The following is a 21,128-nucleotide window of genomic DNA, read 5'->3' as shown; positions in this document are numbered from 1 at the left end:
AGAATAAATATAGTGCTCACCCAACAACGATAACTGATTTGTGACAAAGAGTGCAAGAACAATGGTATTCCATTACACCAGAGTATTATGAAAATCTAGTATTAAGTACGTCTAAACATATCGAAGCAATTATCAAGGTTAAAGGTTTATGAACGAAATATTAAGTGTACCAAAATTTGAAATGTTTACTCAAAATTTATTACAGGAAAAAATATCGTACGAAACGAAAGAAATAATGGTATCGCAAATGTTAAATTTGTTTTGAAAAGCCAGAAAATTTTAGGTAATACTAAATATTTTGTCTTCTTTGTATTCTACATTCAAATATTGAATAAAAAATTACTTTTATTAAAATGTCGTGTGTGTGTGTTCAGTTTTGCTCGTTACTGTAATGATGAAGTAAATAACGACTTACAGGAAAACTATTACTGAAAATACGAAACTTTCATCGACAATTTTCGAAGCACAAGCTACGCTTCTAATACATTAATTTATTTATTGTTCACAAGATAGTATAGAAAATAGTAAATTTTCTTTTAATATCACTGGTAGACTCCGTTTCTGGTACTGTTTAAACGTATAAGTGAAGATTTCTTCTCGTTAAATTGGCTATCTCGATTATTGCATCAACATAGACGCCAGAAGTTTCAGTCTTGATTTCCTGTCGTAATCGAGCTTCTACTCTGCACTACTTGCTTCAAAAAATACTCGACTGAAACTTTTATCCTGAACCCTCTCTTTCTTTTAGTCGAATTTTCTACACGCTTGTTCGTGAATCTTGAACTTGCCTTTCAGTACCACACTAGGTTAGGCATAATTGTTATTATTATCATATGTAAATCATTGTTGCTCCTCCATGATAAATATAAAATTAAGGAAATAACGGTTCATAGGAATATTTTTTACACTGAAAATACGACTGCGTCTTTGAAACTCGTTCTAAAAATAGATAGAAACTGAAATTCATGGCGAAAGTAGTAGTGTATAATTGCATATAACTATATAACAAGTTCATTGAAGTCATGGTAGGCCCTTTCCTTATCAGTAGAATAAGCGTAAAAGAATTTTTAGAAATTAGATATAACATAAAGAATGTAAATTAGCTAAGGAATTTAGAGAACTGAAGAAATAGGATAGGAGCGTTAAAGTTGCTGAGTACTTATACACCAAGGAAGTAAACGTAACTAAACGGTTAAGATAAGAGTAGTAAAAAGTTAAATACTGAAAGTAAAATATGAAATTAAGGCCATTTCTAAGCTCAAAGACTAAAATTAATAAACTATTGCCAACAGTTATTTCCCCCCTCAACTTTGCTCGAACGACGTACTCGTGCAATAATCGTGGTTGCAATAATCGGGGTTCTAGTGTAGTCGGAAGTAAGCAAATTGCGACTAGGTAAGGGAGTGTAATAGTGAGACGCTGCATATGAGAAGGAAGTAGAGAATTTGGTGGAGTGAAGTGCAAGAATGGAGAGAATGGATTCGCCATTCATGCTCTAGGAGTTGTTGACATGAAATTCATAGTTAAGGTGTATTGTATTGCGTAGATACGAGTGTACGTCAAAGTGAAGACCTTTATATGAAAGACAACTGCAGGTGTAAAAATCTTTGTGTTGTGTTAAGAAGTAGAATGATATTGTAATTATGAACGGAAACGAATTTTGACCGTGTTGTAGACAAGATAAAACAGTTATGATTAGGCACTTAATTATTTTTGGTATTTTTCAAATGAAATACTATTTAAAAAACTTATTGTAACAAATAAAATATTTCAGTTTGTAAAATAAGTGAAAAATAATTTTTGACGAAATGAAGGGATATTTCTCACAGAATATAGGAGTTTTTGGCATATATGGATTATTTGGACTTCGATCATTGTGCGAGGCGAGAAATTCTTTGTGGAGTCGAAGGTTACATCAGATATTTTGAGAAATGATTAAACTAGAATAAGGTTTTCGTTTATTGTCACCGAAATGACAGTGACAGATCGTGGCAAGGTAGGAGATTAAACGTAGAGGAAAGATTAATCGAGAGGATTAAAGTGTATGAGGAACTTGTTGCCAGAGTTGGGCAAAACGTAATCTGTTTCTACTTGTCATAATACAATTATGTGTTATCACACGGAAATTACCAACCAATTGCAGTATAATTATAATTGTAAATCTTTAAAGCATGCAAAGGCTATCTAATTAAAAGCGCCGCAATATGTTATTTCAAAAGTGAATAAGGGATATTATGGGGCTGCAGTCCTTTGGAAAACTCTATTGAAACTTAAAAATAACAACAATACTGGTGAGAAATTTTTTAAGCTGGTTATAACGAAGTCCTTCAAAAACTTATAAGAAAAGAGGAGAGATAGAAATGGAACGAATAGTTAAATAACGAAGGATTCGTAGTTTTAGAAGTGAAACGGACATTGGAACGTTTCCAAAGAAAAAGAAAGGAATCAGAATTGAAAACTCAATTAAAGATACGAAGAAGAAAATCAAGAAAGGACGAATTAATATCGAAAAGCATTGTGACGAAGACAAGAGTGAGTGTGACAGGTACAAATATAACTCATTCACGACCGAGATTGCAGAAAGTTGTGGATCAGAATAGTTAACACATTGCTCAATGAAGTTACCTATATTTTTTTTTAAATGGCTACTTTTTCTTACGAAAAATTCCAACGTTACTTTTTGGTTAACCCTATAGTTGAAAATATTTGCGTAATATGAATGTAGCAGTTAATGAATAAAACTGACTCAATTGGCCAAAATGTTAGAATAATTTTCAGAGAATGTCGAAAATAATCCAGTTTAGGCAACCTTACCCTACTCTTCTCGAGTAAACGCGATTTCGACACGGTGCAGAGTCGTCGCGTCTCGATGACAACGCATCGCGTTATTTCGCTAATAAAGTCGAGATCTAATGGCTTAGAAAACGGTTTTTGTCCACTTTTACGTCAACTCTATCACCTGTCATCGTCCACTGACGAGCAAATTATCACACACTACTGCCAATCGAAGCACGATCGTCGATTCCGTCGCGGCAAAAAGACGAGGACCGCAATTAGGACGATAAATCGTGGTTTGGTTTCATGCGCGCGCGATACACGTTTACAATAACTATGTCAATTTTGTGACACATTCCATCGATCAACGTCTTCGCTCCAATCTTCTTAGCGTCGTTTAGTATAACTAACTGGGTCACATTCGTCCCAAGATCCTTGGAACAACCGAAATTACATGTTGCTTCTGAAAGTTTGAGGCACTTTTTTATCGTCATTAGTTATTACCTGGTTCCTTGGTAAATGAAATTTCTTAGACCAGATTTATGAAACCAATTTGTGCTATAATGGATCTTTAGACCGACTTTTCCTGTAATTCTTGGTATTTAAATACTCTATACCAGTGGTTTTAACAGTTTCTTTCCACGGATATCCTTTTGGTAGTCTAACGATGCTCATGGAAACTTTAAATTAATGTTGAAAATCCTGACTTCTTCAGATATAACGCACCAAACAGAATGAAAACTTACACAGATTACCCTACAAGACAAGGATAAACCTACAAGGAATATCAAATTCCTCCAAGACGCTTTTAATTTGAATGTTACCAAATTTTTGGTCCTAAAATCAACAAGTTTATGGCTAGATGTACATCTTCGATAGAATTTAGATTAGACTGAAAAGGATTGTGGATTCACATTCAACTTTGATGCCATCGAGGTAAAAATAATTGTCAATAGAATTCTGTAGATTTTCAGGTGTTTGCAAAATTCGTTTCTTAAAACGATATTGTCAGAGCATTTTGCAAAGATGTCAAGCTCTACGACTCTCTTTATATCAGCAGCTTAGCTAAGAAAGCTTGTAATTTCTCTGAACTAGACATTAAGCTCATGGCATTGGATTGGAAGATTTATTTTAGTCTAACAGCTATCATATTGCCAAAGCATTGAAAAGATGATAGTTCATATTTTTAGGTATGATGTATGCAAGGAAAACAAATATTTAAAATTTCTATGTTCAAAACCACAGATTAAGAACAATTGCTCTATACCATTAGGCATGCGTAACTGATGTATCTCTTTCAATAGGGCGATTTTAGAAACTAGGGCAAGCCTCCTTTTTCGGTAGGAAATAAAAAAGAAAATGGTAGAAGAAACAGTTCCAGGGTTTAAGATGATCTAACTTTTTATGATCCCACTTTTCCCGGAAATGCAACGACGCGGATGCAAGATACGATTGCATCATTTTTTTAAATGAAACTCCACATTCTTTCTGCGTAACTTTTGTTCTTCATCGTTCTGTGTGCAAATATATTAAAGAACATATATCGAAAAGCGAATTCTTTTGAATAAAACATTTAAAAGCAGACAGATTCTTTATTTCGCAAGCGCAACTTTAAACGTGCTTCCTTTCGGAATATCTGGTACAGTTTTCGCTATTCGATGTACTTACGTGCCTCCACGCTTTTATACGCAGAATGATAAGAGGAATCGATTTATATAGAAAAGAATGCATAGTTTCGTTTAAAGAAATAGTGCAACTGCATCTTGCACTTGCATAGTTACATTTTTTTAGAAAGAAACACATACAAAAAGGTATATCTCACTGAATATCTACTATTTAGTTACCATTGCTACCCACTCGATAAAATAAATACAGAGTTGTGCAATGTCATCGAAGAAATGTCCGTACATTTATATTAATGGTTTATTTAAATCTTACGGCTTTTATAGTCGAAGATAGATTTGATGAACGCTTCAATCCTCGTGAAAAATACGCATTGTTTCGCAAATTCATTATGAGTAACAGTTTTTTTTTACATCCTTCTAACGAAGAATGCGCATTGTGCAACAATGAAAAGGAGAGCATTAAACAAACTCATAGCATGAAAGCAGGGAAAAGTTTTATTATATTGAATAAAAAAAAAAGATTAATGTGATGCTTTTTTATGTAGGGAACCGAACTGAAATTAAGACAGAGTTCTTAAATGACAAAATAAAGCACTTTTAACTTACTTTCAGGAACGTATATTTTAGAAACAAATTATTACAAGAAATTCTAATTTGATACCACTTTTTTAAAATATCTAAACTATAAATGTGTATAATTACAATTAAACTAAATAAAGTATTCTTAATCTGTACAAATGCAGTTATCGTTGGTACTAGAATTATTTAAAAAATAAAAAAATGACAACCTTCAAATTGTGTCTAAAAAATGAATAATTGTTTACTTAATAATAGCTAAATTGTAACTAATATTACAATGATACTAGACAGATGTTTGTTAATTTAAAATTTCAAGCAAAGTATATGATTATTTTTCGAGATTTTATCACCATCGTGTCAAGAAAAATTGTACCGAGAAATGCGGTTTTAAAGTTTAGAAATGTATTTTTACGATCTGTCTATTGTGTTCTTCAAAAAGGCTGTAACTTCTTCAAGTTGGAATATAATCATAAAATGTTAACAACGTAAGTTCAAGACTTTAAGCTTTTTAAAAAATGCTATTAATAAAGAATCGTTTTTTCGTTCAAACACCGGAATTCCGCCTTAATACGCTTCTCAGCATTGTACATTCACGCGTCTCGAGTGGAACAGTTTCACATTCAAGGAACAATTCAAACTCTCGAAAATTCCCGAGGGATCGCTGAAACTTTTAAGCAATGGTACACTTCTGAAATCGCTAAAATCGTCCTTCCCATCCAACCTTACGTGTTTCATCCGTTTAATGCCACAGAGAGCAAAATTGTTTCGTCGTGTTCCCAGAAACTCGTTTGGACGATATATGTGTAACACCAATCAATGGAGCCTATTAAAAGAGTTGAAAGAGCTTGAAGAAGGACTACTTTGTTCTTCCAGAATAGGAATGTAAGTACGGATGACGTAACTCTTTACAAATACGAAGAACAACCGTTTTAAAAGAAGATTTCCAGACTAAAGACACTTGCACCGTAATCCAATTTCTTTCGAACGAGACTTTTTTCCTTGGCTTTCGTTATCGTCTGAATAATCTCACATCGTTTTCAGCCGGTCAATCGCACCTAAAGGAAAGGATCGATTTCGATTTCGATTTTTATGTTACAGTATTTCAGATGTGTACATATTTCCAACGAGAGAAAAAATTGAAACGGGATTTACGCAGCATTAAACAATTGAAGTTTATACACTGCATAAATTAAATTTTACTCGATATTTGAATTATATCGTCAATTTTCCAGAAACGTAATACTTGGCAATTCTTTATATAACACAAATTCATTCGAAATTTCATTTCAATTTTACTTTTATTACCATTCGGAAATACTTCCCATCTTCTTACTAGGAATGAACAAAATTCTTGCCTAGATAAAACTTTCAAATTACGAATTAAAGAATAAGAATAACCACCAGTTTATGTGTTAATAAATGTATGTATTATAGAATAAAATATTTTACAATACACAAATAAAAACTTGATTGTTTAGTCTAACCAATGTTAAAAATAAATCGAAAGAAAAAGACCAATTCTGCTCCTATTTTAAACAATTGAATAAGTGTATTCACACACAGAGAAACAAACTGAAACTGGATTACCAAGTTGAAAATAATTGAAGGATTATGTACGGAAATGACAATTTTAAATTATATGCTTTACAAATAAGAATCAAATTTACTTGATATTTTAATTGACCCTCCCAACTGTCCAGAAATTTGATACTCCTTAGTTGTTTCGGGCAGCATAAATTTGTTTCAAACGAGAGTTCCGTTTCAACGTTACTTTTGTTACGGTTCAAAGAGATTCTGCATCTTCTACCACAAAGAAAGATCGGTGCCGCGTTTATACTCCTATCTTTCAATCTGTCGCGGCAACTTCGCCTACACCGATCAAAGACATCTGCACACGCGAGACTCCCGCATGAAACTCGAACAACCTTTAGTAAGTAAACTCGTTTCGTTCCAAGGACAAATGGACGAAAGGTAAAACTCTTTGAAGAACAATTCAGGAACGTCTCGAGCAAAATCATTCCTCTAATCACTCCTCCCGGTCGAGTATACAATCAATACTAATTAACTTATCACCGTCTCCCGAAATAGTAGTCTCACTGCTTGTACACCGAGCACGAGAATACTTAGCGTTCGCTACCTAACACCTCGAGTTACAACAGAAGGAAGAAGTTATCCCTCGAAAATTCGCATTACCGGGATGTTGGAAACTTTCTCCGCCGATCAACCGTACTAACGATAAACAATCCACGCGTATCCGTCTTTGATTTCGAGCTAATTGATTTTTATATCACAGTTCTTTCACCCGAACACGTTGAAGTATACACTCAGCGAAACGACGGCGAATCCTCTTGTTACGCGTTTCCTTCCGATCGTATCTCTTCCTGTTCACCGGAAACGATTGTATACGAAAGAAGAATCACCCGAATCGGTGGTTCTTCGTTCGTCAACGTGGCTCGCGAGATTCGGAGACATCGAGGGTTAAAGAGATATCTGGCAAAGCCAATCGGTCGACGTTACCGTCCAGGGTGCCGCGACGCGTGTCCACGCACCCCTGTCATCGTTTCCACGTCGCGTGTATCGTTCGTGTCACACAATTGTAACGGGGGTTGCATTTCACTCGTTGTTCCCAGACCGATACCGTGCCACGTGCAGAGGAGGCATCGCGTCGTCGCCGCCACGATGTCGCCGCGAAAATACTTATCACCGCGACCGTCGGGGTGAGCCACCTCGAGCGCGACTGAGCACCGAATTTGAGCCGCCGTGCACCTTCGACGGACTCCGTGGGCGCTCAATCCTACGCCGATGGATGCGCGCGTGCGTCGCAACGCCTCCTGTGCGGCAGACGCTGCGTCGCACAGTGAGGCCATTACATACTAAACGCGGTAAAAAGTCTTTTTCAAAAATGGTTCCCATACCAAAAAATTTATTAATCTATAGTTAATTGAGCACATGGACCATGATTCGACATGATTTTTCTTACCGCTTATTAACTCTTTGCGGCGCAGGATTTCAGACAATAAAATAGACCCATGTTGCATAGAAATTTTATTGCGTTTTAAATTAAACAAAATTGGTATATTTTTATTCATAAAGGTATCACATAATATAAAACATACAAAAATAGTAATAGTTTAATTTTTGTCGCAATAAACCTTCCGCTTGCAACAATTGATGAACCTGTATTGGCATGTTGAATGTTGCCAACACAAGTGAATACATTTGCAATATTTGTTGAAAATATTACCAACTGCTTTACGAAAATAAGACGAAATACAATAACGAGCAAAATTGAACACGCATACGACATTTTAACAAAAGTAATTTTTTATTCAATATTTGCATGTAGAATACAAAGAAGACAAAATACTTAGTATTACCTAAAATTTCTTGGCTTTCCAAAACAAATTTAACATTTGCGATACCATTATTTCTTTCGTTTCGTACGATATTTTTTCCTGCAATCGGTTTTGCACCGCGACTAATTTTGAGTAAACATTTCAAATTTTGATACACTTAATATTTCGTTCATAAACCTTTAACCTTGATAATTGCTTCGATATGTTTAGACGTACTTAATACTAGACTATCGTAATACTCTGGTGTAATCGAATACCATTGTTCTTGCACTCTTTGTCACAAATCAGTTATCGTTGTTGGGTGAGCACTATATTTATTCTCTAGCTTCATTTTCAAGTATGCCCAGACATTTACATTTATGCCTAGCCTTTGAGCAGGCCATTCCATGGTTTGAAATAGTCGAGTTTGCAGCCAATTCTTCACGCTGTTCGCGCAATGCCTAGGAGCGTTGTCATGTTGGAGTATAGCATCGACTCTGATACTGGCATATTTTCAATTGTTTCTAGAAAATTTGTTTCTAAAATATCCTTATACGTATACTGACTGGTTCACCGTACCTTTTGTTCGATGTAGTGATCCTACATCATACGTAGTAATACAACCCCACACTATAATTGACTCACTACCAAATTGCATTGTTTGCTTCACATGACGCGGTATAAGAGGTTCGTCTTGTTTTTTCCAACACCAACAACATCCATCCGATAAAATTCGATTGATTTTTGATTCAGTAGAAATAATTACTTTTTTCCATTGCTCTATATTCCAGCTTAAATGTTTTTTTTTTTTGAAAAATTCAGACGGGCCTTGACATTCTTTTCCGATAGGGCAGGTTTTTTTTCTTCTCGATTGCTGTAAAATAGGCTTCTTTTAATGCTCTTCGAGCTGTCTAGTTACTAAATTCCTTTCCAACATCGCTTTCTAATAGCTTTGCAGTCATTGATGCTGTCGTTGCAATTTCGGAAGTAACGCATCTTATCAATCTTCTCTTATTACTTCAAATGTATCTTGACTTCGTTACATTTTATCACTTTCGTTGATAAGCTCAATTTTAATTGGAAAATGATATTAGTCTTTATATCTTTAGATAATAATTTTATAACGTTATATCGATGCAATTTTATTGCACCAGGGTATTGCGAAACTGTAGTATTAAGTATATCTAAACGTATGGAAGCAATTATCGAGATTAAAATTTTATGAACGAAATATTAAGTGTACCAAAATCGGAAATGTTTACCAAGAATTAGTTGCGATGCAAAACCGACTACACAAAAAGAAATAGTACGAAGCGAAACAATAATAATAATATCGCAAATGTTAAATTTGTTTTGAAAAACCAAAAGATTGTAGATAATATTATACTAATTATTTTGTTTCTTTTGTATACTACATGCAAATATTGAATAAAAAATTAGTTTTGTTAAAATGTCGTATGTGTGTTCAGTTTTGCTCCTTAGTGTATAAACCTATACACATACAGCTATTACAATATTTCGAGGTGGGACTAAAAATGTCCCACCATGTATTACGGAGCATCAAAAAGGTGGAACACTTTTAGTCTCAGCATGCCCCAAAGAGTTAAGTTCGATCGAATGACAGATCAATAACCTCCACAAAGAAATCAACGGAGGAAGAAAGGAGACTCTGCTGAGAGTTTTATCTGCTCGCGACAATACGTAATTTCTTAAAATCACTGGAAGGCTTCCTCTAAGCCTGTTGTAGTTTTAAAGGAAAAACGGAAAAAAAATTCTTTTTAAATTAAATAGTAAGTGACAGAATCACGTATACCTGGTACATACATGAATTATTCTAAATTTCGTTTTTATATCGATATTTAAAAATAATTTGTAATTATGAATGCAGTGAGATGCAGTGTTTACTTTGGTTGTATTTCATAGACTGAAGCTTTATCTTTATTTAAAAAAAAAATCATCTGCCAAGGCTAAAGATACAACAATTTCCTCCAGCACGGAGTATAATCTGTGTGAGCATAATTTAACTGCATAGAAGTGGAATTATTCTCACAAAGAGAAATTTATTTCTGTTCTAAAAATAGATTCGAAATAATTTAAAATTTATACTATGGATAAAATTACTCTCTAAAAGGTACACGTTGAATTCAGCTACTCATACGCTTTTATTAAATCTAGCGAGAGTTACGATTTGAAAACGATCGAAATGCTGAACAATTTAGATTTAGAGGAGAAGCTACATGAGAAACTGTACGATGATCGCAGCCGATTTGCTTATATTATTTACTATGCAATCAATAAACTTATTACCCAGCTAAGAGCGATACCATTATTAATTACACGCTAAATAATATTGATTACTCAGATCTCACCAATTTGGAAGTTACTGCGAATGGAGACTCACCCTAATCGGACCAAACCGCCCTCCATTTGTACAAAGATTTTTTCTAAGAAACGATCGTGCTTAGATCGATGTACGAAAACAGAATGAACGAAGAAATTTTCAGAAAAACATGCCTGATAAAAACTCATCGAAATAGAACTCAATCGATTATTCGCCCCTAAACAAGCGCTCGTATTTAAATAGAATTACAATTCCTAACATAGTGGCTAATATACAGGGTGTTTACGATAATTTGTATTAGTGTTTTTTTCGTAAACGGTAAACATTAAGAAAAAAACGGAAGAGGAGGAAGTTGCACACGCCTCTTTTATCTTATAATTAGTTTGCAAGTCGTCTAAGTTTCTCGATGATGAAGTGTAAACAATATCTTCAATATATCTCCACAAACAAAAATTTAGCAGAGGGATCGAGGGAGATCGAAGCAAATCGAGGGATCTTGCAGGTCATGTTACAGGTCCGTATATTCCAATCCATTTATTGTTAAACATATTATGCAACTTACGAATCTACAATTAGGCGGAGGAGCTCCATCTTGTTGGAAGTACACGTCTTATACAAGAAACAATGGCAGTGATTCCTAATAATTTTGCAATTCACAATTTAGAAATAGTAAATACTTATTTCCACTTAGAATTCCATTGTAAAAATATGAACCTAATAAACTGTTATCAATAATTCCACACCAAAACATTTTGTTTTAAATTGTACTCGAAAAGTCTGTTTTTTCAATTTGTATAGATTACAGATCTATATAATTAGATTTGATTAATTTGATTACAGAGACTGATGTAATGTATCCACACGTATCTATTACATACATAAATTGTCATCTGGAGAAATATTTTCAAGTTCAAGCCTCTCTCACTGCGTCTAAAACCTTACCCTGTTCTATTCCCTCCATCTCTACTTTCAGAATCCTTAAAAGCCCACCGCAATTTCTTCAGAAATAGCTCAGTTCCAGTCCAATCTAATTGTAAGGTCAGTCCTAGTTACCATAAACGTGACATCTTTACTTTGTTAGAATTATTAACAAATAAACGTTGTTAGTATCAACACGCAGTAATTCTTATTTATTGGGACCATTAGACTGACACAGATCTGATTACAAAGAATAGAACATTATACAGGGTGTTCGGCCAACCCTGGGAAAAATTTTAATAGGAGATTCTAGAGGCCAAAATAGGACGAAAATCAAGAATACCAATTTGTTGATGGAGGCTTCGTTAAAAAATTATTAACGTTTACAGTTCCGCCCGTACTGAATTTTTTTCTCGAAAGTACGTAGGATTTCGGGGGTATGTCTATTGACCAAAAATGATTGTAATTGACCCCTGCAACCAAAAATAATTTTTTTAGAACGATTTGAAATTTTTTAATTTAGTCGAAAAATTTTACACCTTCTCGAATTTTTTTCTAGAAAATGGTTAGAATTTCAGGGATATGTCTATTCACCAAAAATGATTGCAATTGATTGTTAATTGAGAAAATAATTTTTCCAGAATGATTTGAAATTTTTTAATTTAATTTTTTAATAACTTTTCAACGAAACCTCAATTAACAAATTGATATTCTTGATTTTCGTCTTATTTTGGCCTCTGGAATCTCCCGGTAAAATTATTTCCAGGAGTGGCCGAACACTGTATAATGCGAAAAAGTATACCTTTTTCGTGACTTATAAAAAATGAAGAATTTTTAATTTTGTTTCTATATCCCCATGAAGTGTAAAAAGACGAATTCAAAGAGGTACTAAAATATATGATAACGATACACTTTAATGGGGAAAAACGAGTTATAAAAATAAAAAATTTTCAATTTCAATGTGCCACTTCGCTTCCTATTGTCCGATCAATTTCAGGGATTGCATAAAAAAAATTTTAAAGATTCCACATGTATCATGTGAAAATCAAACAAACTAGTAGTACTACAACTACAGGCGAGTACAGTGATAAAGTACTGACAGGAATGACTCTTCATCCTTATCCGAAGATGAAGATGAAGAGCCATTTGTTGCAGCTCACTCTTGAGACAATTTGTCAGGGCCTTTTTGGCACAATGCCTTTTCTTTCTTCAACGATCCTGCCGAAACCTGAAACTTAAGCCTAGACTCGAGGTTCCGTGCAATACACAGTCCTCCAACAATATACGAATTGTTAGAAGAGAACACGTAGAAAACCTTCAGCGGGACGAGTGTTTCGGGAAACCTACTACGACCGCGAACGGGATGAGTGTCTTTAAAGTCGCACGATTACAAGAATCAAAAGTTAAACCAAAACAAACGGTACAATCAGTTTGGATCAGTTAACGTTTTGACTCTTCAAATCGAACTACAGGTACAAGACTGCTACGCAAAACGCGCCTACCCTCAAAAAACTGTAACAGCCCTGTCCTAACCCTAACTACTACTTAGATCTAATGTACATATACCAGGAATTAAGTGACTTAGCTCCCTAACCCTATGTTTAAAAAAAGGCAAAACGCATTCTCGCAAATAAGCACTCCATGGTTCTCACACATAATGTTCGGGCGCAACTTAAACTAGAGAAGACGTCCCGGGGTTCCTCCGATACTCGAACATTGCAAACTTTCACACTCTAAGATACGTACCATTTTCTAAAATTAGCTGACAAAGACTAGTAACCATTATGCTTCAATATACAGGGTATTCGGCGACCTCTGGGAAAAATTTTAATGGGAGACTCTAGAGGCCAAAATAAGACGAAAATCAAGAATACCAATTTGTTGATTGAGGCTTCGCTAAAAAGTTATTAATGTTTAAAGTTCCGCCTGTAGGATGGCAATCTGCGAAGAGCTACGTACGCGCGGAAGGTTGCGACAGACTAGTGCTAGTGGTTTAAATGTTAATAACTTTTTTGTAAATTGGTATTCTTGATTTTCGTCTTATTTTGACTTCTAGAATCTCCCATTTAAATTTTTCCCAGAGGTGGCCAAACACGCTGTATTGTAAGGTTCATCGTTTCCCGTATTCTCCGCCAGAGGGACCGTTCCTCTCGCAAGCACTCGACCGAGCTTCCGTCTGCATATTCGTATACGCTCCTCAACCGGCGAAACACCTCCCTCTACCTCTTCCTATCCTTTTCTTTCCATTTCAACCACTGGACCCCCAAAATATAAATAAATATTTATATAAAACGTTTTAATCAATGTAATATAGTCTTTAATAAAATATATTGTAAACATACATATATAATTATATAAGATTGAAAAGCTAATCTATTAAGCATTTTATAATATTACCTACTGTCGTGAATGTAATATAAACAATTATGAAATAAATGATAAATAGAAATATAATATTGTTGTTACAATTGATAAGAATCTAATATTCGAAAATTCTGTATGTAATAAACTTTTAAAACGACGTACTTCCACGGCCTAACCACGCACACACACATGTGGAAAGTACGCCGTGCACGATTCACTGGCAATGTCTGTCGCACACATATGGATTATTATTATAAATTTTAGAAACTAAGTCATCGTGCCCATTGCCTTCGCTCACCCAAGCAGCAGCACCTGGGGGAACACTTAGACGAGTTCAGGCAACAAACACGGAAAAGTATCCTAAAAACCCTGAACTAGAAAGAGTGGTTAATAAATAGAAAAGGTATTTTTTATTTCATTTTCAGTTAAAATAACTCAACCTTTTGTTTGTAATATATTAAAAACAAAATATATTAATATTAAAATATGAAAACTATGAAAAATGTTAATATTATAGAAAATTATTCTAATTGAAATTTAACTGTTTAAAAGGAAAAACTTTAATCAAAATATTGAAATAAAATAATTTATTTTGAAAATTTCAGACAAATTATTGAAATAAATTTATTAATTGACTACTCTTGAGCGATTCAGTCATCAAAGTGAATTTTCTAAAAGATGAAAATAGTATACCATGCATATTACTTTGATTCAGAAATCTACCTGTCGCGAAATGCCTTCTTGTACATGAAATGCAAAATTATAATTTTTAATAAATCACGAAAAACTTTAATATCTTCAATATACAATCATTCAATTACATTTGAAATGAAACACGAAAAGTATAAAAAACTATCAATATAATCAATATACGTAGAATATTATCAGTAATATAATAGTAAAAAACGCAAAGTACAAGAAGACCCTAGCCTGAACTAAATAACAAAATGGTAGAAATTGGTACTCATGAGTATGGAAAGTACATACTCGCGATCACTATACTCGCCAAAAACAACAAGTATACAACCCATTACTCACCAATCGCAAAATATGATAAAGAGGTGCCGTCGAATTATCCAGTGGAAATCATCAGCGAAGTCATCTAAAAGTAACTCTGCTGGATTCGTGTCTCCAACGATGAGATATAAAAAAACTATAAAAATCAAACAAAATTATGTGTCGTTAAAATCAGATATTTTTAATTTAATATAAAAGTCTACATTCGAAACTAAATATTCAATCGCGATGAACATACAGTAAAATACACACCATTTTAATTTTCTACCGTTATTTAACGACGCTATTTTAAACTGCAAACAATCGAAATCACGTACGCGATGAAAATGGAGAAAAGTTCGATTAAATCTTTTCCTCTTTTATTTCAACACCGACTTGTCATACATATCATACTCATAACGAATAGAAACTCGATAGAAAAACATAAAATAATATATAAACATACTGTACACTTACGTCACTTATCATAATAAGATAGATTCTCCCAATATTCGATTTCAAATTCATTCGATCTGAAATTTTCAAACATCGTGGCGTCGATTGTATGCCGGTAGCGTTCCTTGCGTTTGAATTGCAATCAAAGACTGTAACAGAAAAAAACACTTTCGATCAAATGCATTAAAATAAATGCACTTATATTATAATTAAGCAACAACTAAACACGAAATATGATGTCTGAAATTGTAATTTCGTACGGAGATATAATAATTGATGCCGATTAGATATACATACATATAAGAAAAAGCGCAAAACTGATTCAAACTTTTTTGTGATTCTGACTGAATTTATAGGAAAAACGTATTAACATTAAACGAAGACGCCGATGAAGAATGACGAAGCGTAATAATATACATTAGAAACATTTAGAAATAAGAAATATGTACGTATCGTCCTTCCATGAGAAGAAAGCACAGCGTCTTTACATTCCCACTCTTGCTGCAGTCCGCTGATTGGCTGTCACCGATTTCGTCACCGTTTTCGACCAATACCTGTGAGTCAGCGGATTGCAACAGGAATGGGGATGTAAACACGTTGTGCCCTCTTCTCGTGGAAGAATGGTACCTAATTAGAAGCAAAGCTATCAACACATCCTACCACACCAATTTTCACACAGCGAATGACGACACTAAAGCACAGTAGCTGTTAACCAATGCGAATTAATGGGTGGGGAATTGGGTAAGTTGGTCAGGTGGTCCAACGTCTCGATTCTCGGTGTGTATTTTCAAAGTAAAGGTTAAACCTTATTGACGATACATGTATGAACCGCAACTGTAAAATAAATATAGAAAAATGTCAGAAAAACAATTAATTACTCAATGATTTATGTTGCCGAGTACCTTGGTTGGCAACTACCAGTGGCCAATTCTCGCGTAGAATTCGTGGCTGGCTGTTTCACGGATTTCTGCGTTGAGTGGATCGCGAGATTTCAACTCTATTGTTAATTTATGTGAGTGCAAACGAACGTTAGTTGACGAAATACAAGCTTCCCTCAATGTTTTGGGAAAACGTGTTTGTCTTCTCGATATCGAAGACAGATGTGTAACCATACGATGTTACTGAAGTCTCAACGGAAGACTAAATGCAAGTCTAAATGTCAACTTTCTTTTGCTCGTCAAAAGGTAAATAAAATTTCGAGACACATCGGTCGATTCTGTTTCTAAAAATTAGACAATGACCAGCCAAAACGACCCGAAAGGCAGTCACGAAGGACGGAATAATTTATCGATATACTTTTGTGACGTCACGATGCGAAGCATCCATCTTTCGATACATTCGATAGAATCGATAATGTCTTTTAAAGATGAAATATTGATCTATTATCCGACATAGGCAACTTGGTCGATCGAAATATACATATATACTTTATGATATAAATGTCTTGTAGCACGTGGAGCCAACTTCAGAAATGGATTTTACACAAGAAAATAATAACAAAAGTTCATATAAACATGGGTCCTATTTAACCCTATTTTAAAATTATAGCAAGTTTTGTGTTGAAATAATTCTTTCGAAAGATGAAGACAGTTGAATTAATTCCACTCAACTATTTATGATTAGAGCCCGCTATTTGACGTTCAACCTTATATTTTAATTAATTCTGTAAATATTTCCTGTAAACGTTAGAGTACTAGGTGTCAGATTATTGAAATACGTCGTGTGTGAAAATGGGAAGTTTGTCTAGTTAACGAATGACTTAAGTATAGGCTTATTATTACAAATAATACCTTGTCAAATAGAAAGGGTAACAGATTCATATTTCTTAAATCTAAAATGTATTGTTAAAACATTAATTTTTTACGATGTTTGTACTTTAATTCGTAAGATATGATCTCTTACCTTATTGAATCTGCTCTAATCTACATATAACTCGTCTGACCTACTCTTTTTAATATATTTTCTAAAGTTATTTGTTTTAAGTCTTACTAAACTACCATAGGAATTTTTCTTAATTCTGAATCGATAATATTGAATTTCACTCCGTTATGGTAAGGACGAAGTGAGTCTGTTCGTCCGTAATGCATACAGCCACAAATGAAGTATAGAATACATATTGCATGTTTGTTTTTCGTAACACGCGTATTAGGAGCACAGACAATGAGTAGAATGATATATAAATAGCCGTTACAAGTAATGTCTTTTTCGTATTACACGGATAAGGAATTTGTGAGCTTAGCTTCAAGGTTAGGTCGAGCAGCCGGCAGATGCGGATGTAAACATAAACTGATTGAACTTTCAAAATATAATAAGTCTATCAGCGAATCATCCATTAACCACCGTTCTATCAATTTACGTAATGTTGAATCAATCGACATCACAGATTCATTTGAATAAAATATTTGTTGTATTCGTCATGTTCTTTATTTACATCTTTGTACATAGTACGTAAGTATACATATACATATAATAGTAAAGAGTTGTCAATAATAGCACAATAATAACTTAATGCCTTAAACGAAGAACTTAGGTTTTCTATTTTTTAAGTTAGTGCCTACATTTTCTTGACAATAAAAGCTACAAATAGCTAAAATTTTATTTATTACCGATGTTTATTCGATGAAAAATAATGTAAATAAATAGATATGTACTCATTCAACGTGAAATATAATGCACAAAGGATAGAAAGTAATTTATCTTTTGTTTGTTCTTCGAAATCTGTATCTAAATAAAAAGTTTACTCGTTACTAGTGGGAGTACCCTTTTTCATAGGAAACACTTATATTTATTAGAATGTATAAATAAGCAATGTTATTTATACTAGAGCAAGTTATTATTTAATGTTGCAACTTGTAGACTTGATTAAACATATAAAAAATTATTAATATTTTACAAATAGTGCAAAAAAAAAACTTCAGCTATTTACAAATTGAAACTCTTCATAGTTTATTTTAAAAATATATAACTTTTATTTGGCAATCTTAGAATACATCATTTTTTTGTGAAATCGACGACCCAAAAAAAATATATAGTATCTACAAAGAATAATTTTCCAAAAATATGCAATTTATATAACAATAGTGCTCTAATGCATATGTTTAATCCTCTATCCATACTATTATAATGGAAATTATCGAGACTTGTTTCAGTCTTAGGACAATATTGTACTATATAAACAACTGAAAATGCAAGTTTTAATTTAATTTTTACATTACTTCAAACAATTGAATACTTAAAATATTATTTACATAAGTTTAGATGTACATATAACTTGTATACACTTAAATAAACGGTGAGTTCTCGTATGTTTTTACATTCATGAAGCCAAACATACTGGAAATGGAATATTAAACATATTCAAATATATTTATTAGTTTCTAGCCTGATCATGATGTTGTATATACCAGTCAACAGTTTCTTTAATGGCTTGATTAAATGGTGTAAACTGAAAGTCAGGTAAATATTTTCGCAGTTTCGCATTGCTTGCTGTTTTTTTATACTGTCCGTCAGCTGCTGATAAATCATATACTAGTTTTCCCTTGAAATTAAAGGCCTGCGCAATTGCTTCAGCTACCTGACCTATTGTTACTTCTTGGGATTCATCAACTATATAGTACATAAACAAAAACTGTAATAGTTAAAGTAATATCGTAAACACCTATTTGTTTTATTATGATTCATAATGTACCTGATAGTATAATTGGCTCAACAGAATCATACTCTCTCAGCACCCATATTATCAATTTGGCTAAATCTAAACTATATATAAATTGTCTTAAGGGTTTTCCAGAACCCAGTACAGTAAATGTTTTATTTTCTGTATTTTCTGAAAGATATACATACAGATATTAATGTTACTCTACAAAATCATAGTTTCATTTTAAATATTTTGTACCATTTTTAATTAAGTCGTAAAGCCTTCTCATTAAGCCTGGTATAACATGACTGGCATTAGGATGAAAATTATCATTTGGACCAAACACATTGCAGGGAATAATACTAGTATAAAGTCTGCCATATTGTTCGTAATAACCTCGATTTGCAATATCTATAAGACGCTTGGCGTAACTATAACCATAATTCGATGGATGAGGTGGCCCGTTGTGAATCTAAATTTAAAGATCAATTAAAATTTAAAATTTGTAATAATAAGAACGATATTACCATAGTTTCATCGATAGGGTATGTTGTTTTGTCAGGAAATATGCAAGTTGACAAACAAGATATAACTTTAACAACACCATTTTCATGAGCAGTTTGTAGTACATTATCATTCATATGCATATTGTTGCGCTAAAAATTAAAAAAATATGTTTTAATCTACATAACAATAACAATATGCATATCAATTACATATATACAATAGTTTCATTTACCAAAAAATCCAAATTATTTGCCATATTATAGAATAAACCACCGACCATGGCAGCTAAATGAACAACATGTGTTGGCTTATGTTTATTAAATAATTTCTCTGTACTTTGCTTATCGCTAAAAACATAACATTTTTGCTTTTACAAACATGACTGTAATTACTTTACTGCTGCACAGTACTTAAACAATAAGTTACCATATGTCTGCATCTTTGGAGCCTACAAATATCCACTTTTCATTTTCATTTTTATCAGTTTCAATAACACTTTGAATAGCTCTACCAACTAACCCTGTTCCGCCAGTTACGAGTATAATCTTTTCTTTTTCAGTCATGTTTTATGAAATCTAAATAAAAACTTAAACATTAGAATTCAGTTTCATTTTATCATAGTTATAATTTAGATGTAAAATAGTATTTAAGTTTCAAGACTTTGTCTTTTCTGTCACGTTATATTTGTATTGCTCTTATCTGATCCATTTAAGAAAATATGAAGAAAAAGTTAAAATGTGTACCTTAAAAAGTAAAATATTGACATAAAATTATTTCACTAGAGTAATCTGCTTAATAATTGAATTTGAAATACAAAAATCTTATAAAATTATTTACATCAATGAAACATTATTTACATCATCCATATACATTTATCATGTAGCACTGACCGTTAATAAGTAGTACTTCTTACTTTCATAACTTACACGTCAAAAGTCAAATGCAGACAGATAGTTCACCACAAACGGGGACCGCAAATCATTGCTAGAATGATGCTCCGCTGATAAAAACGTACATTCGAATGTCATTCAACGATAATGATAAAAAAGGCACTGCCATCTAACAGCAACTAAAAGACTCAATTATTATCGTCTTAACCAAAAATCAGAAGCATGCACAATATTTTGTGTTGCATATTTCTATAAACAAAAATATATAACATACTATAATATTATAAACAAGAGTTGAGTAAATTTTATTCACGAACAATGAATATAAATTTTAAATTGATTTGGAAAGGAACTTGAATGTACGTTTTATTCATAAATTCACTTATAAATTAGAAGCTATTAATGAATTTTTTAAACCAATATTCAAATGAACAATGGTAAAAATCTAGTTTACCTGTGAATCGAACATATTCATTCGTAAGTCGAAAGTAAAATTGGCTCAAATGTATTATAAACATAGCACGTATAATATATGCATGTATGTACGTACAAAATGTTAGGTAAATGTACACAACTACAATTTCGTTTTTTATGAGTTGAGTTTCTATGAGCAAAATTCGTAAAACGCTTGTACGAGTTACTGTCATCCAAATATTAGACAAAAAACCTAATCAATCGTTGTATCACAGACGAGGTATACGAGTA

The 21,128-nt window shown here is 33.1% G+C and overlaps 2 protein-coding genes across 2 annotated transcripts in view; both read right to left on the bottom strand.

The window, feature by feature from the left end:
• Nucleotides 1–7,700, bottom strand: part of LOC122403301 (diacylglycerol lipase-alpha) — a 239,797-nt gene extending 232,097 nt beyond the window's left edge. Inside the window, exons 1-3 of the mRNA XM_043406755.1 lie at nt 7,497–7,700; nt 7,173–7,360; nt 2,815–3,238 (exon numbers count right to left, since the gene is read on the bottom strand). The gene's annotated coding sequence lies outside the window, so the exon portion shown is untranslated. The remainder of the gene's footprint in view (nt 1–2,814; nt 3,239–7,172; nt 7,361–7,496) is intronic.
• A 10,939-nt stretch (nt 7,701–18,639) lies between these two features.
• Nucleotides 18,640–20,453, bottom strand: LOC122403279 (probable GDP-L-fucose synthase). The gene is made up of 7 exons (XM_043406713.1): nt 20,277–20,453; nt 19,960–20,108; nt 19,766–19,880; nt 19,554–19,682; nt 19,285–19,498; nt 19,078–19,215; nt 18,640–18,995 (listed from the first exon to the last, which is right to left on the bottom strand). Exons 2-7 carry the CDS (start codon nt 20,094–20,096, stop codon nt 18,760–18,762), a joined length of 969 nt encoding a protein of 322 aa, XP_043262648.1. The 5' UTR covers nt 20,097–20,108; nt 20,277–20,453; the 3' UTR covers nt 18,640–18,759.
• Nucleotides 20,454–21,128: the final 675 nt, after the last annotated feature.

Source organism: Colletes gigas, unplaced genomic scaffold (assembly GCF_013123115.1).
Source record: "Colletes gigas isolate AHSC1104 unplaced genomic scaffold, ASM1312311v1 Colletes_gigas_Sc00048, whole genome shotgun sequence".
Taxonomy (NCBI): domain Eukaryota; kingdom Metazoa; phylum Arthropoda; class Insecta; order Hymenoptera; family Colletidae; genus Colletes; species Colletes gigas.
The sequence above is the reverse complement of the archived record's forward strand: the minus strand, read 5'-3'. Positions and strand labels throughout refer to the sequence as shown.

Bases quoted from the DNA above. Each gene is read 5' to 3' on its own strand.
- LOC122403279 (XM_043406713.1), bottom strand. From the start codon at position 20,096: ATGACTGAAAAAGAAAAGATTATACTCGTAACTGGCGGAACAGGGTTA. The intron at 19,881-19,959 runs GTAACTTATTGT...TTATGTTTTTAG, and splicing joins TCCAAAGATGCAGACATATG to CGATAAGCAAAGTACAGAGA. The intron at 19,499-19,553 runs GTAATATCGTTC...CTTTAAATTTAG, and splicing joins ACCCTATCGATGAAACTATG to ATTCACAACGGGCCACCTCA.